General features: G+C 46.4%; 1 protein-coding gene across 1 annotated transcript in view; it reads right to left on the bottom strand.

The window, feature by feature from the left end:
* The window catches only part of snrnp200 (small nuclear ribonucleoprotein 200 (U5)), a 106,125-nt gene that overhangs the window by 11,279 nt on the left and 79,354 nt on the right, over nt 1-15,492 (bottom strand). Inside the window, exons 31-35 of the mRNA XM_055661986.1 lie at nt 13,941-14,168; nt 10,998-11,189; nt 9,446-9,624; nt 7,788-7,939; nt 3,371-3,479 (exon numbers count right to left, since the gene is read on the bottom strand). Of these exons, the coding sequence (XP_055517961.1) occupies nt 3,371-3,479; nt 7,788-7,939; nt 9,446-9,624; nt 10,998-11,189; nt 13,941-14,168 (860 nt within the window). The remainder of the gene's footprint in view (nt 1-3,370; nt 3,480-7,787; nt 7,940-9,445; nt 9,625-10,997; nt 11,190-13,940; nt 14,169-15,492) is intronic.

Here is a 15,492-nt window from a genome sequence, read left to right as displayed (position 1 = left end):
TTGGCGGCATAATTGTAAAATAAGTGTAGGATAATGTTAGTGTGCAGGGATTGCTGGTCGGCATGGACTCGGTGGGCCTAAGGGCCTGTTTCTGCGGTTTATCACAAAGCTAAATAAATGAGGAGTAAGTAACTTGGGGTGTTCCACTTGCATTTATTCTTAGAGCTGACTACTGTTAATAATAAGGATAGAATCTCTCAATGCTGTTCATGAGACATGGGGCACTGGGCAGGCAGTGTTTGCTGAAGAGGCAGTGTTTGCTTCTCGTGGTGTGGAGCAGGTTGATGCAGAACCCTTGAACAGTGATACAGAAGATCACGAGGGGCACATATGGGGCAGACAGTAGAAAACTCCTTGGTTTTGGCAAACTCTCGGCAAAGGTTTAAAGTCAGAAACAGGCTTCGAAGGGCTCTGAAGAAAAGTGTTTTTTTATCCAGTGGCTGGAATCTGGAAGGCAGAGACCCCCCACAACATTTAAGAAGCATCTTTACGAGCACTACAATCATCGAGGGTTGAGGGGCTGGTTTCTGTGCTCTATGTCTGTTTGCCCTCGGACATTTAAATCAGTTATTATATATGCCCAACGAGTCTCAGCCTGATGAAGGCTCCCGATCAGAAACATCACCTGTCCATTTGATCCACAGATGCTGCCTAACCTGCTGTGTTCCTCCAACCTATGTTTCACTCAAGATTCCAGCATCTATAGTTTCTGGTGCATCTACAAACTAGGGACATAGTAGAAAACCCAACTCTACAAGGTTTTATCAACTGACTCCCTTGACAGCAATAAAAACAGCATGCAAGGATGTGATCGCCCACCCAGATTGGGTATCAGCAAAGTATGAACTGGAAAATAAAAATCTGTATTTATACAATGCCGTTTAACATTTAAAACTACTTCACCACCAATTGTTTAAGAAAGAACTGCAGATGCTGGAAAAATCGAAGGTCGACAAAAATGCTGGAGTAACTCAGCGGGTGAGGCAGCATCTATGGAGCGATGGAATAGGCGACGTTTCGGGTTGAGACCCTTTTTCAGTCAGTCTGAAGAAGGGTCTCGAGCCGAAACGTCATCTATTCCTTCGCTCCATAGATGCTGCCTCCTCCGCTGAGTTTCTCCAGCATTTTTGTTTACCTTCACCACCAAACCTTCACTGTGGCTGAATGGGAGATACCAGAGAGTAATGGTGGATAACTGTTTGTCAGGTTGGAGGCCGGTGACTAGTGGGGTGCCTCAGGGATCTGTGTTGGGTCCGCTGTAGTTTGTCATATACATCAATGATCTGGATGATGGTGTGGTAAATTGGATTAGTAAGTATGCAGATGATACTAAGATAGGTGGGGTTGTGGATAATGAAGTAGATTTTCAAAGTCTACAGAGAGGACATTTGGAAGAGTGGGCTGAAAGATGGCAGATGGAGTTTAATGCTGATAAGTGTGAGGTGCTACATCTTGGCAGGACAAATCAAAATAGGACGTACGTGGTAAATGGTAGTGAATTGAGGAATGCAGTTGAACAGAGGGATCTAGGAATAACTGTGCACAGTTCCCTGAAGGTGGAATCTCACGTAGATGGGGTGGTGAAGAAAGCTTTTGGTGTGCTGGCCTTTATAAATCAGAGCATTGAGTATAGATGTTGGGTATGGTGTACAATTTTGGTAGCCAAATTATAGGAAAGATGTCAACAAAATAGAGAGAGTACAGAGGAGATTTACTAGAATGTTGTCTGGGTTTCAGCACCTAAGTTACAGAGAAAGGTTGAACAAGATAGGTCTTTATTCTTTGGAGCGCAGAAGGTTAAGGGTGGACTTGAAAGCTTTTTCCATTGAGAGTAGGGAAGATTCAAACAAGAGGACATGATTTGAGAATTAAGGGGCAGACGTTTAGGGGTAATATGAGGGGGAACTTCTTTACTCAGAGAGTGGTAGCTGTGTGGAATGAGCTTTCAGTGGAAGTGGTGGAGGCAGGTTCGATTTTATCATTTAAAAATAAATTGGATAGGTATATGGACGGGAAAGAAATGGAGGGTTATGGTCTGAGTGCAGGTAGATGGGACTAGGTGAGAGTAAGTGTTCGGCACGGACTAGAAGGGCCGAGATGTCCGTGCTGTAATTGTTATATGGTTATATGGTTATGTATGAGTTCCGTCAAATGCAATTAATGCTATTACACAGGAAATGCATTACACAAGACCAAATGTCTTCCAGGAGGCTGTTGCACAAGGTTCAAGACATTGACGATAATACATTTGTGTGGAAAGAAGGTTCATTAACTGCAAGAAATCAGTGGTGAACAGGTCTGTAAACTAAACTTGGCCATCTGTAACCACTGGTGCATACGAGGACCAGCACTGGGATTTCAACTAATGGTGGTAATGTTTCAGACTGACAAAGGGTCTCGACCAGAAACGTCACCCATTCCTTTTCTCCAGAGATGCTGCCTGTTACTCCAGCATTTTGTGTCCACCTTCAATGTAAACCAGCATCTGCAGTTCTTTCCTACACTTAATGTTTCAGACCACAGGCCCGGGGTGCATCAGAGCTTGCTAATGACAACAAAAAGTTGGAGTGAATCCTGAGACGCCTGATTGCAAAGGGATATAGACAGATGATGCCATTGGGAGAAGTAATGGCGGATGGGTTAATGTGGAGACACGCAAGGTTATTGAGGCCGCTACTGCCCAGGGAAATACTGCTACAACTGTTTGTCACTTTGGCATGGTCTTGGCAGGGTCATGCATGGGATGCTTAGGCAAGATCAATGTCTAAATGAGTATTCTGCAGTAAACCATTTCTCTGAGAGGGTTGTAGATCTTTGAATCCTGAATTCAGAAAGCTACAAATGCAGTCATTAAAGCATTCAGGCACGTTATTAGTGCAATCAAAGCAACATGCAGAGTGCTGGCACATTGCAGTTAAGACTAAGCTCCTATCACCTACAATCTTACTAAATGGCAGACAGGCAGCTGCTCTTATGTTGTATATTCTCTGTATGTGCACAAACAGCAGTTGATGTGCACAAAATCTGTGTTGATGCTGTATTAAATGGCAACAAAACTCACTATCCTTCAAAATAACGTTGGTACATCTACGTTTACCCGAGGTGGTTTAGCATCTCAACCAAAAAAAGTGATTAAAACCAACAGAGCTAATGAGTGGAAATAAGTTATAAACCCAGCCCACTGCTCCAACCCATGGACTGGAACAGACAGTTTTAAACTGATAAGAAACATGAACAGAAGAGGCCCATGAGAGCAAGAGTGTTGATTCGGGCCTCATCTGGAGATACAGTGTGATGCATTATCAAAGGTACTGCACTCCAACTTAATGTTGGAAATGACTGATTCTGTACATAATATCAAACAACTCACGCATGGATTTTGCCGTTGTAGTACTGGGTGTCCATGATGCTGACAAGGTGTGAGGAGATATTCATCCCCCAGCACAGGCTGCGTGATGCCACCACCACCTGCACTGCCCCTGCAAGCAAAGACACCAAATTAGTTTAGTTTACTTCGAGATACAGCACAGAAACAGGTCCATTGGCCCACCGGGACCACACCGTCCAGTGACACTAGGGACAATTTACAATTTGACCCTACAATCCTGTAGCTCTTTGGAATGTGGGAGGAAACCGGAGCTCCCAAAGAATGAATGAATGAATCTCTTTATTGTCATTGCACATGGTACAACAAAATTTAAAAGTCAATCCCACGGTGCGATTCACAAGAGCAATTTTAAATATATAAGAAAAGGTAAAAATATATACATATAAAAAAAAATTACAGATAAATAACAATAGCAGCTGACGTAGAACCATTCAGTTGAATGTGAGTGTTATTACTTATTTTGCATTGTTAAGTTCATGTATGGCTATGGGGTAGAAGCTGTCGCTGAGTCTGTTTGTGCGAGTTTTGAAAGACCTGTACCGTCTGCCAGAGGGCAGCAGGTGGAACAGGTTGTGTCCAGGGTGGGAAGGGTCCTTCAGGATGTTGGCTGTCCTGCCAAGGCAGCGAGAGCTGAAGATGTCCTTCAGGGAGAGAAGTGGGCAGCCAGTGATTTTTTGTGCGGTGTTGATGACCCTTTGAAGGGCTCTCCTGTCCGCTGCAGAGCAGCTGGCATACCATGTGGTTATACAGTACGCCAGCACACTCTCGATGGAGCAGCGGTAGAAGGACACCAGCAGCTTCTCCTCCAGGTTGTTTTTCCTGAGGATCCTCAGAAAGTAGAGTCGCTGCTGGGCCTTCTTGACTGCTGTGGTGGTGTTTGTAGTCCAGGAGAGATCCTCCGTAATTTGTGTGCCCAGGAATCTGAAGTCTGAGACCCTTTCCACACAGTCCCCATTGATGAATAGGGGTTTGGGGGCTGCACTGTTCTTACGGAAGTCTATGATAATTTCCTTTGTTTTTGTGGTGTTTAGGATGAGGTTGTTGTCTGAACACCACGCTGCCAGTCTTTGGACTTCCTCCCTGTAGGCTGTCTCATCTCCTCCTGAGATACGTCCAACCACAGTCGTGTCGTCCGCAAACTTGACGATGGTGTTGGTGGAGTGGGCGGGGGCACAATCGTGGGTGTAGAGGGCGTAGAGGAGGGGGCTCAACACACAGCCCTGTGGGGAGCCGGTGCTGAGTGTGATGGGGGTGGAGAGGTGATGGCCCAGTCTGATGGTCTGGGGGTGGTTAGACAGAAAGTCCTTGATCCAGAGGCAGATGGGTTGGGAGAGTCCTAAATCCATGAGTTTGGTGACCAGTCTGCTGGGGATGATGATATTGAAGGCGGAGCTAAAGTCAATGAAAAGCATCCTCACATAGCTCCCCTGGTGTTCGAGGTGGGTCGGTGCAGTGTGAAGAGCAGTGGCGATGGCATCCTCAGTGGACCTATTTGCTCTGTAGGCAAACTGGTGTGGATCGAAGGTGGGCGGGAGGCTGGCTTTGATGTGCTGCTGGACCAGCCTCTCGAAACACTTCATGATGACTGGTGTGAGAGCGACCAGTTGGTAGTCGTTAAGGCCGCTGATAACAGGCTTTTTTAGTAGTGGGATGATTGTGGCAGACTTCAGGCACGGTGGGATGATGGATTTGGACAGGGACAGGTTGAAGATTTTCGTGAAGACCTCGGAGAGCTGGTCTGCACATTCCTTCAGAACCCTTCCTGTTACGCCATCCGGGCCGGCAGCCTTCCTCGGGTTCACCGCCCTGAGCACCCGCCTCACTTCATGCTCCTGCACAGCGAGGGTGTAGTTGTTGTTGTTAGGGGCTGGTGGGAGAATGGTGACAAGCTCTTCTGGTTCTGCCTCGAAGCGAGCAAAGAAGCAGTTCAGCTCCTCTGCCAGTGAGGCGTCGTCGTGCTGTTGCTGGGCTTGTAGTTGGTGATGTGCTGGATGGCCTGCCACACCCGCCGTGGATCGTTGTTGTTAAAGTGGTCCTCTATCTTCTTCTTGTGGGCCGCTTTCTTCAGGTTGGCTCTAGCAGCGCTGTACAGGGCTCTGTCGCCAGACCTGAAGGCGGTGTTGCGGTCCTTGAGGAGAGTTTGGACCTCTTTTGTCATCCACAGCTTCTGGTTGGGGTACACCCGGATGAGTTTGTCGACGGTGACGTTGTCAACACAGTTCTGGATGTAAAAGAGTACCGTGGATGTGTACTCCTCCAAGTCCTGATTTCCAAAAATGTCCCAGTTTGTCCTTTCAAAGCAGTCCTGTAGCTGTGAGGAAGCTCCTTCAGGCCAGGTTTTAACAGGCCTGGTGGTGGGTTGAGCTTTTCTCCTGAGGGGGGTGTATGCTGGTGCTAAGTGAATGGATAGGTGATCTGACTGGCCTAAGTGTGGTAGTGGTGTGGCTCTAAACCCCTTCTTGATGTTTAGTAGGCCTTGTCTAATGTATTTTCTCCCCTGGTTGCACATTTGATGTGTTGTTCAAACTTGGGGAGAACTGATTTTAAGTCTGTGTGATTGAAATCACCAGCTATGATATGGGCTGCTTTGGGGTAGGTGTTCTCTTGTTTGCTGATAGCGCTATGGAGGTAGCCTAGGGCTATGCTAGCATTAGCATCTGGTGGGATATAGACAGCTGTAACTATGACCACAGTAAACTCACGTGGAAGGTAGAAAGGCCTGCATCTAACTATCAGTGTCTGTTTATGATTGTGGTATTTGTGCACCAGTTGTTGTGAACGTAGATGCATAACCCCCCTCCTTTGCTCTTACCGGAGTCTTACCGGAAAACACACAGGTCAAGGGGAGAAAGTTAAAAACTCCGTACACCCAGCACCCGTAGTCAGGATTGAGCCAGGGTCTCTGGCGCTGTAAGGCTGTAGCTCAACCAGCATTTTTGTCTACCATCACTTTCACATCGTTGCTTCATAAAAACACAGCAAAACAGGTGCAGGAGCAGGCCATTCGGCCCTTCAAGCCAGCACAGCCATTCAATATGATCATGGCTGATCATCTAAAAGCCTTCTTTTTTCCCCATATCCCTTGATTCCTTTAGACCCAATAGCTAAATCTATCCCTCAAAAACATCCAGTGAATTGGCCTGTACCTGTGGCAGAGATTTCTACAGATTCACAACTCTCTGGGTGAAGAAGTTATTCCTCACCTCAGTCCTAAATGGCCTACCCCTTATTCTTAAACTGTGACCCCTGATTTTGGATTCCCCCCAACATCGGGAACATTTTTCTGGCATCTCGCCTGTCCAATCCCTTAAGAAATTTATGTTTCTCTAAGATACCCTCTCATCCTTCTGCATTCCAGTGAATACAAAGCCAATCGACCCTTTCATCATACGTCAGTCCCATCACCCCGGGAATTAACCTGGTGAACCTACGCTGCACTCCCTGAATAGCAATAATATCCTTCCTCAAATTAGGAGACCAAAATTGCACACAATACTCCAGGTGCGGTCTCACCAGGGCCCTGTGCAACTGCAGTAGAACCTCCTTACTCCAAAACTCAAATCCTTTCGCAATGAAGGCCAACATGCCATTAGCTTTCTTCACTGCCTGTCTGTCAGTGACTGATGTACAAGCACACCCAGGTCTCGTTGCACCCCCCCCTTTTCCTAATCTGACATCATTCAGGTAATAATCTGCCTTCCCATTCTTGCAACCAAAGTGAATAACCACACATTTATCCACATTATACTGCATCTGCCACGCATCTGCCCACTCACCCAACCTATCCAAGACATTTAAAGACGTCTGTAGTGTAAAACTGAGATAAAGGAGAGCGTGACAGAGATGTCGGAAAGAAAAAACAAGTGGGAGATGGATCAGGAGAGTGTGGAAAGGGGAGATGGAGAGGGCACTAAGAAGGCTTTGGAAACTGGGTCATCAAGTCAGCTGGATAACTGATACCTCACGGGAACTGAAAACTGAATTCTGGAAGAATTCAGCGGGTCAAGCAGCATCTGTGGGGTATAAAGTTGCTGTCGAGACCCTGCACCAGGTCCAGCAGAAAAAGAACTGGGGTAGAGGTAGAGAGGGTGGGATGTGAGGTGGAGGGAAGGGGCTGAGAGATTGGGTGGAGGAGAGAGGTGGTGGAGGAGAGATAGTGAGAGAGTTGGATAGAATAGTGAGAGAAGAGGTGGAGGGAGGGAGGGTGTGACAGGAATGGAAGGAGGGGGTGCAGGTAAGAGGAGGGTAGTGGAGGGAGGGTATTAGGAGGGTGCAACGTGAGGGAGAGGGATGAAGGGGAGGGGGACAGAGGGAGGCAGGGACCAATGCACTGCCGGAAGCAATGAATCTTAACACCGTCCAGCACCTTATCTGGAAATGATCAGGATCTGGGTCTCACCGGAACGGAAGAGCTGCTCCACAACCCTCCGTTCAGTTGGGTTGAGGCCCTCATGCAGATAACCAACTCCGTTAGCAAGCGTCTCCTTCAAAGTGTTGTCATTCAACTTATCCAGGTATGGAATAAGATCTTTTTCTGTACAGTGCAGGAACCTGCAGGTCAGGAGGACAGAAATAAAGCTGGTCATCAGTTTAATCCATGACACCCGCTACATTGGAATACAGACGTACAGATATTTAACACCGAACAGTCGATATTGAGAATGTTAAACCATGGCTGGTTGGAGGTCAAACTTATGGTTTATTATTGTCACATACCGAGGTACAGTGAAAAGCTTTGTTATCATGCTATCCAATTAGGTCAGATAATACTTCCAGCTTTCTCCCACCTCCCAGCATCAGTCTGAAGGGTTCCAACCCAAAATGTCACCCATCCATACTCTCCAGAGAAGCTGCCTGACTTGCTGAGAGCACTGACCAGCACTCAGTCTCATTTTTTGCAAACCAGCATCTGCAGTTCCTTGTGTCCTGATACTATACTTAGATATAATGAAGCCAAACTCAAGTACAATAGGTAGATCACAGGAAAAGATACAGATATCTCAGCATTGTAGCACACCTGTTTCAGAGACAAATTAAAACACCACAGTGAATGTCGATCCAGAGCACAAGAAGTTGAACATGAGATGCAGGAGTCATCTGGTCCCTGAGTCTCCTACACCAGCAGGTTACTGCCAATGTCAGCTGCTGTCCCAGGCATCCGTTAGTTGTGCAAGTGCAGTGTTGAGGCAGTGTAGCGTAGGTTCACCAGATTGATCCCTGGGATGGCGGGACTGTCATATGAAGAAAGATTGAAAAGACTAGGCTTGTATTCACTGGAGTTTAGATAGATGAGGGGGGATCTTTTAGAAACATATAAAATTATAAAAGGACTGGACAAGCTAGATGCAGGTAAAATGTTCCCAATGTTGGGTGCATCCAGAACCAGGGGCCACAGTCTTAGAATAAAGGGGAGGTCATTGAAGACTGAAGTGAGAAAAAAAAAATTTCACCTAAAGAGTTGTGAATTTATGGAATTCCCTGCCACAGAGGGCAGTGGAGGCCAAATCACTGGATGGATTTAAGAGAGTTAGATAGAGCTCTAGGTACTAGTGGAGTCAAGGGATATGGGGAGAAGGCAGGTACGGGTTATTGATAGGGGACAATAAGCCATGATCACAATGAATGGCGGTGCTGGTTCGAAGGGCCGAATGTCCTCCTCCTACACCTATTTTCTATGTTTCTAAGTATGTGGAAGTGCCTGTGTTGAATGATGTGTTCCCCTCTGCTCTCCAGGGTTCTAATGATTTAACCCACTCTGTGTGAAGAAATCCTTGTCATCTCAGACTGATATTTTACAAAAACATGTTACTTGGAAGGTACAAGATGGTGCCAGGAGCATGGCGACTCAGAAGAAAGCTACTATTTCTCACCAGACAATCATTGCACTCTTGTACCTATGCATGATTGTACTGGACTGCATGCAAAACAAAGTATTTGACTGCATCTAGGTGCATGTGACAATTCATATTAACAATTGAAATGGCCTCTTTCTCAATCTGAGACCATTTCAGTGGCATTTGAGAAACACGATGATGTATTAAATGCAACAGGACTTGCCTTTGTGGTTGGACGTCGGCAGCACAGAAGGTGAGGATGTCGATGGCAGTGAGCCGTGTCTGCTTGCGGGAGGGGACAAACACAATCACCGGCTTCTTGGGCGAGTGCTTCATGATGGCGTGGTAGACCGGCTTAGACATGGAGAGCAGGCGGGTCTGGGTGTGGCTGACATTGAATCCCTGCACAGAATTAAAGATTCAAACATTCAAGATTCAAGAGAGTTTATTATCATGTGTCCCTGATAGGACAATGACATTCTTGCTTTGCTTCAGCAGAACATAGTAGGCATTGACTACAAAACGGATCAGTGTATCCATATACCATTCTATAAATATATACACACATGAGTAAATAAACTGATAAAGTGCAAATAAACAGATCATGGGCTATTAATGTTCAGTGTTTTGTCCGAGCCAGGTTTAATAGCCTGATGGCTGTGGGCAAGTAGCTATTCCTGAACCTGGTCTTTGCAGTCTTCAGGCTCCTGTACCTTCTACCTGAAGGTAGCGGGATAGATGAGTGTGTGGTCAGGATGGTGTGGGTCCTTGATGATACTGCCAGCCTTTTTGAGGCGGCGACTGCGATAGATCCCCTCGATGGAAGGCAGGTCAGAGCTGATGATGGACTGGGCAGTGTCCTCATGGCGTATCCTCCATGCACAGTCAAGGTCTTTACCTCCAGCAACTGCCAAGCTCTGAATGGGCAGAGATGCCACTGGAATATTCACCTTCCAGTGCTATGTTCAAGTCCCCATTCTTTACTGAGATTCAACAACAGTGACTCCTATCCTTCTATATGTACATACTCCTTCCAGGCTCTGCATGTCTGCTTGGTTTCCTCTTCCTTAATCATAGATACAAAGAACAAGTACAGTAACCCTAACCCTCACTAATGCTTTTCAAAATAAACTGTCAGCACTGATCTGGGGAAAGAACCAGGTCTAAAGAGGAGATATCCCCTCTGCCCCTGCCTCCCCTCCCCCTCTCCCCCCCTCCCACCCGTGTTCCTTCCTCTGGCTTTACATTCCAGCCTCTTCTATCCTAGTCTCATCCTCTTTGCCTTTGTCCAACCATCTGCCAATCGAGGACCCTCCTTACCCGCTTCCACCTTTATTTTCTACTCCATCCTCTATTCCAGCTTTTTCTCCCCCTCACCCCCACCTCAGTCTGAAGAAGGGACCCGACTGAAAACGCCACCTTATCCATGTTCTCCAGAGATGTTGCCTGATCCACTGACTTGCTCCAGCACTTTGTGTCTTTTTTTGTATTCACCGGGGCTTTAGAGTTCAGTTTGTCAGAGCTACACTCCCCTGAAAGTGGATGCAGTGATGAGAGAAACCCAGAGGAACAAATTTGCACTGAGGGTCTCAGAGGGCGAGGATTGGAGGAGTCCTCTACTGATACCCGAGGAAATACTCAGGGGAGAAGGTGGGCAAGATGAATTATCTTCTAATTCCTTGTGTTATAACCATAATATGTCAATTTCTGAAGCTTTAGGAAAGTCTTGACAAGTGTATGAAGTTTAGAGGCCGCTCGGCCCTCCTGCGACATACCTGGATGTGCAGCTCCAGGGGAACTGGCCGCACGTTGGGGTGGAAGTTGAACGTTGCCGTGGTGCTGCAGCCAAGCCAATGCGCCACATCTTTTGCATTGGACAACGACGAGCTTAACGCCACAATCCTAATTGGCCGCTCAATTTGAGAGGAGATGTATCGCATTCGGGAACAGATAACCTCCAGAACGGGCTGAAAATGGAGATGATGAATAAAGGAAATCAGTCACAGCTTTGTAGAGGGGAATTATTACCCACAGGCAGAGCATAACATTATCAAATCACAATTTAAGCCTTATATCCAATTACTCACTTAAGTCGTATACACATATTGTGATTCCAACCGTCAATCAATTGTAATTGTAATTGTAATTAATTTATCAGCCTAGTATGTAAAAACATACAAATAATTTGATTTGCCATACAGTCATACCAAAAGAGCAACAAGACACACAACTACATAAAAATTAACATAAACATCCACCACAGCACTGTGATGGAAGGCAATAATGTATTATCTTCTTCCCTCCATTTCTCCCACGGTCGGGGCAGTCGAATCATCCCCGGTCGGGGCGATCGAAGCTCCTACGATCGGGGCGATCAAAGCACCTGCAGTTGGAGCTCCCGAAGTCGATCCCTAACTAAGGGACCGCGAGCTCCACGATGTTAGCCGGAGATACGATACGGAAAAAGTCGCATCCACGTCGAGGAAAGAGATAAAAAAAGTCCCCCCCTCCCCCACCACATAATACAAAACTAAAGATACACTAAAACATACATTTAACAACAGACTGAAAACCACAAGAAGAAAAGGACGAGACAGACTGTTGACGAGGCTGCCATCTTACAGCGCCACCCGATTAATGCCATTCAACAGCAATATTGCTCTTTTGATCTATTGGTTGACTCCAATAGGCAGTAATAGACAGATACAGAAGGATATTATTTCACCAGCTGTTGAAAATCAAGATAACACTTTAACTCCGCTTTTTCTCTCTCACAAGAGATGCTGCCTGGGTATTTTCAGAACTCTCCCACTTCCAATTTCCAGCATCTCACTCTGATTGTTCTCTCAATCCTCTGTCCTTGTTCATCTCCTTCTATTAACAGGCCAGCTGCCTTGAGCAAACCCTCACCACCGTCTCTCAGTTGGCATCTCTCACTTCAGCCTCCCTCCACCAATACGCTCTCAAACTCCGAATCATCTCTCAGACTTAAACCATCCTTGATTTTTAACTTTTCATAACAATTTGGGTGACACAGAGCAAGCAACTGGTAGAGCTGCTGCCTCACAGCTCCAGTGGCCTGGGTTTGATGCTGACTTCCTGAATGCAGTCTACATATTCCCGTGGCTGTGTGGGTTTCCTCCGGATGCACTGGTCACCTCCCATATCCCAAGTCAAAGATGGTTTATAGGTTAACTAACCATTTTAAAATGACACGAGGGGTAGAATCTCGAGGTTAAACAGAGGAATATGGGGACAGTCCAACTTGGATTAGTGTAAAGGTGTGGAGCTGGGCCATAGGGCTACTCTCTGGGCTGTACCCACTCTATTGTCCTAGTTTGCATCATAGCTCAGCCAAGTGATATGTTGACTATGGAGAAACTCAGTGGGTCAGGCAGCAACAATGGAGGACATGGATAGGCACATTTCGGGTCGAGCACCTTCCCGACCCTAAATGTTGCCTCTTTATTTTGTCCAGTGTTGCTGCCTGACCCACTGCGTTACTCCAGCACATTGTGTCTTCCTTTGTAAGGCAACATTAACAGTTCATTGTGTCAGTGTCACACCACGGAAACAGGTCCTTTGGACGATCTTGCCCATGCTGACCAAGATGTCCCACCTGCACGCGTTGGGCCCATATTCCTCTACCCCTTTCCCATCCATGTGCCCGTCCAAATGCCTTTTAAATGTTGCAGCTGCCTCAACTCGTTCCATGCACCCACTACCCTCTGTGTGAAAACGTTGCCCCCCAGGTTCCTGTCTCACATTATTAAACCAATGTCCTCAGGTTCGTGATTCCCCGACTCAGGGTAAAAGACCCTATCTTTTCCCCTCATGATTTTTTTTACACCAGGTAGATCATCCCTCATCCTCCTGCACTATGTCTGTGTTGGACTATGGTGATGTTTTATATACGATGCATCTTCAAAATGCCTACAGTCTTTGGACACGGTCTACCACGGAGCACTGAGATTTGTTACTAATTCTAAAACCCTCACGCACCACTGCTCTTTGTATGCTCAAGTTGGATGGTTTGCCCTGTCCACCCGCAGACTCCATCATTGGCATATCCTTATTTATAAGACTATCCTCGGTGTTCTTCCTTCATACCTGCAGAAGTATGTAATTCGAAAAAGCACAGGAACTTATCAGCTTCGCTCTGAGGACTTGTTCTTACTAACTGTACCTAAAGTCCGTACTGAACTGGGGAAAAGGGCATTAGTTATGCTGCTCCCTTTGCATGGAACCAGCTGCAGAATGAACTGAAACTTAAGGAGCTGGTTTCTATAAACAGATTTAAATCCCTTCTTAATGATGTTGAAGCAGTCTCTTCTGTCTGTACATGCTTTGTTTGATGATGTTCTGATTGTGACTCTATTTATATGTTCTCTGTTGTTTTTAAATTATTGTCTGTAACTGTGGAACTGTGCTGCTGTCTGTCTTGGCCAGGACTCTCTTGTAAAAGAGATCTTTAATCTCAATGAGACTTCTCCTGGTTAAATAAAGGTTAAATAAATAAAAATAAAAACTACAAGGTATAAAGTCAGTCCTAACCGGCCCAATCTCTCCCTATAGTTCAGGCCCTCAAGTGCCAGCAACATCATTGTGTCTGACATGCTAACGTTGTTGCTCACCACAGATGCTGACTGATGAGCAGAGTATACACAATATATTTCAGATTGCAGCAGCAGACTTTGCTTTCTGTCCTGTTAACCTACCCCATTCTCTCCACCAATCAGGTGAACCTCATCCACAACAAAGAGGTTTACGTTCTGGACGTTCTTCCTCTGCTTCCAGCGTCGGGACAGGATGTCCCATTTTTCCGGAGTGCTGATGATGATGTTCCCTTTGCCCAGCAGTTTCAGATCTGTGCTCGTCTCCCCAGTTAGCAGCACCACCTTCTTGCCCAGTTTTTGCTGGAACTTCTCGTACCAGTCTGCAAAAACCTGAGGAGGCAGAATCATTGTGAGGTTACAGGGCAGCAGAGAGCCATTTGCAAGGATGATCCAACTGATCCCACAGCTCCACCCTCATGCCACTGGATGTTAACAGGAGCACAGTAGGATGAGGGGTGATCTTATAGAGCGGTATAAGATGAGAGGAACTAATCTGGTAGATGCACAGTCTCTTGCCCAGAGTAAGTGAATCAAGGACCAGAGGACATAGATTTAAGGTGAAGGGGAAAAGATTCAATAGGAATCCGAAGGGTAACTTTTTAAACACAAAGGGTGGTGGATGTATGGAACAAGCTGCCAGAGGAGGTAGTTGAGGCAGGAACTATCCCTACATTTAAGAAGCAGTTAGCCAGGTACATGGACCTGACAGGTTTGGAGGGATATGGACCAAATGCTGGCAGGTGGAACTAGTGTAGCTGGGACATGTTGGCTGATGAGGGCAAGTTGGGCCAAAGGACACGTTTCCACAGCCTATGACTGTATGCAACAAGCTCCCTTCGAATGAGTCATACAGGATGGAAACAGACCCTTAGGCCCAACTCATCTAATGCCTACAAAAGCCAGTCCACATGCCTGTTAAATATTGTTATAGTATCTGCCACAACTACTTCCATATACCCACCACCATCTGAGTGAAAAAGTTGCCGCTCACGTTCCTATTAAATCTTTCACAGACTGTAAACCTATTCACTCTAGTTCTTGAATCCGCCACCCTGGGATAAAGACTGTTAACATTCACCTTATCTATTCCCCTCATGAGGAGGGGGTGGGGGGGGGATAGAGGAAGAGGAGGACGGTAAGGAGGGGAGAGGGGTTATGGAAGATGGGAGGGTGGTACTGAGGGTAGGGGAAAGGAGAGGGAGAGGTGAGGGAGGGGAGGACAGGGAAAGAAGAGGGAGGGTGAAGAGGAGGGGGAGGGAGTGCTGGGGATGGGAGGGAATGGAGGAGGATAGGGGAAGGAAGAGGGATGGCGAGGCGCAGTTGGGGGAGGGTTGCCGTGATTCGCGTCTCGATGGGGATCTCTGGCGTCACAATGTGACCCCTCAGCTGTGCCCGCGCATTCGTGGGCTATGGGTGAGTGGTGGAATATTGCGTTGGGGAACGAGACCTAGCGGGTCCCACTTGGTCTAGTATATATAACTGAATCTCTCATCTTGTACGTATGTATATATATTTGTTTTTATGTTCCCGAAATACAGCTAAAACGGTACAGGATAGTGCAACAATTTTAGGCACACCTTAATTACCTGCGGTATTAAGTAGCAAGTTTTGTTTGATTTAACAAAGTAATTCCCTTTATAAACTTTAATTAACT

The sequence above is a fragment of the Leucoraja erinacea genome, chromosome 35 (genome assembly GCF_028641065.1).
Source record: "Leucoraja erinacea ecotype New England chromosome 35, Leri_hhj_1, whole genome shotgun sequence".
Classification (NCBI taxonomy): domain Eukaryota; kingdom Metazoa; phylum Chordata; class Chondrichthyes; order Rajiformes; family Rajidae; genus Leucoraja; species Leucoraja erinaceus.
Note: the sequence above shows the minus strand (reverse complement) of the source record. Positions and strands in the feature narration are given on the sequence as shown.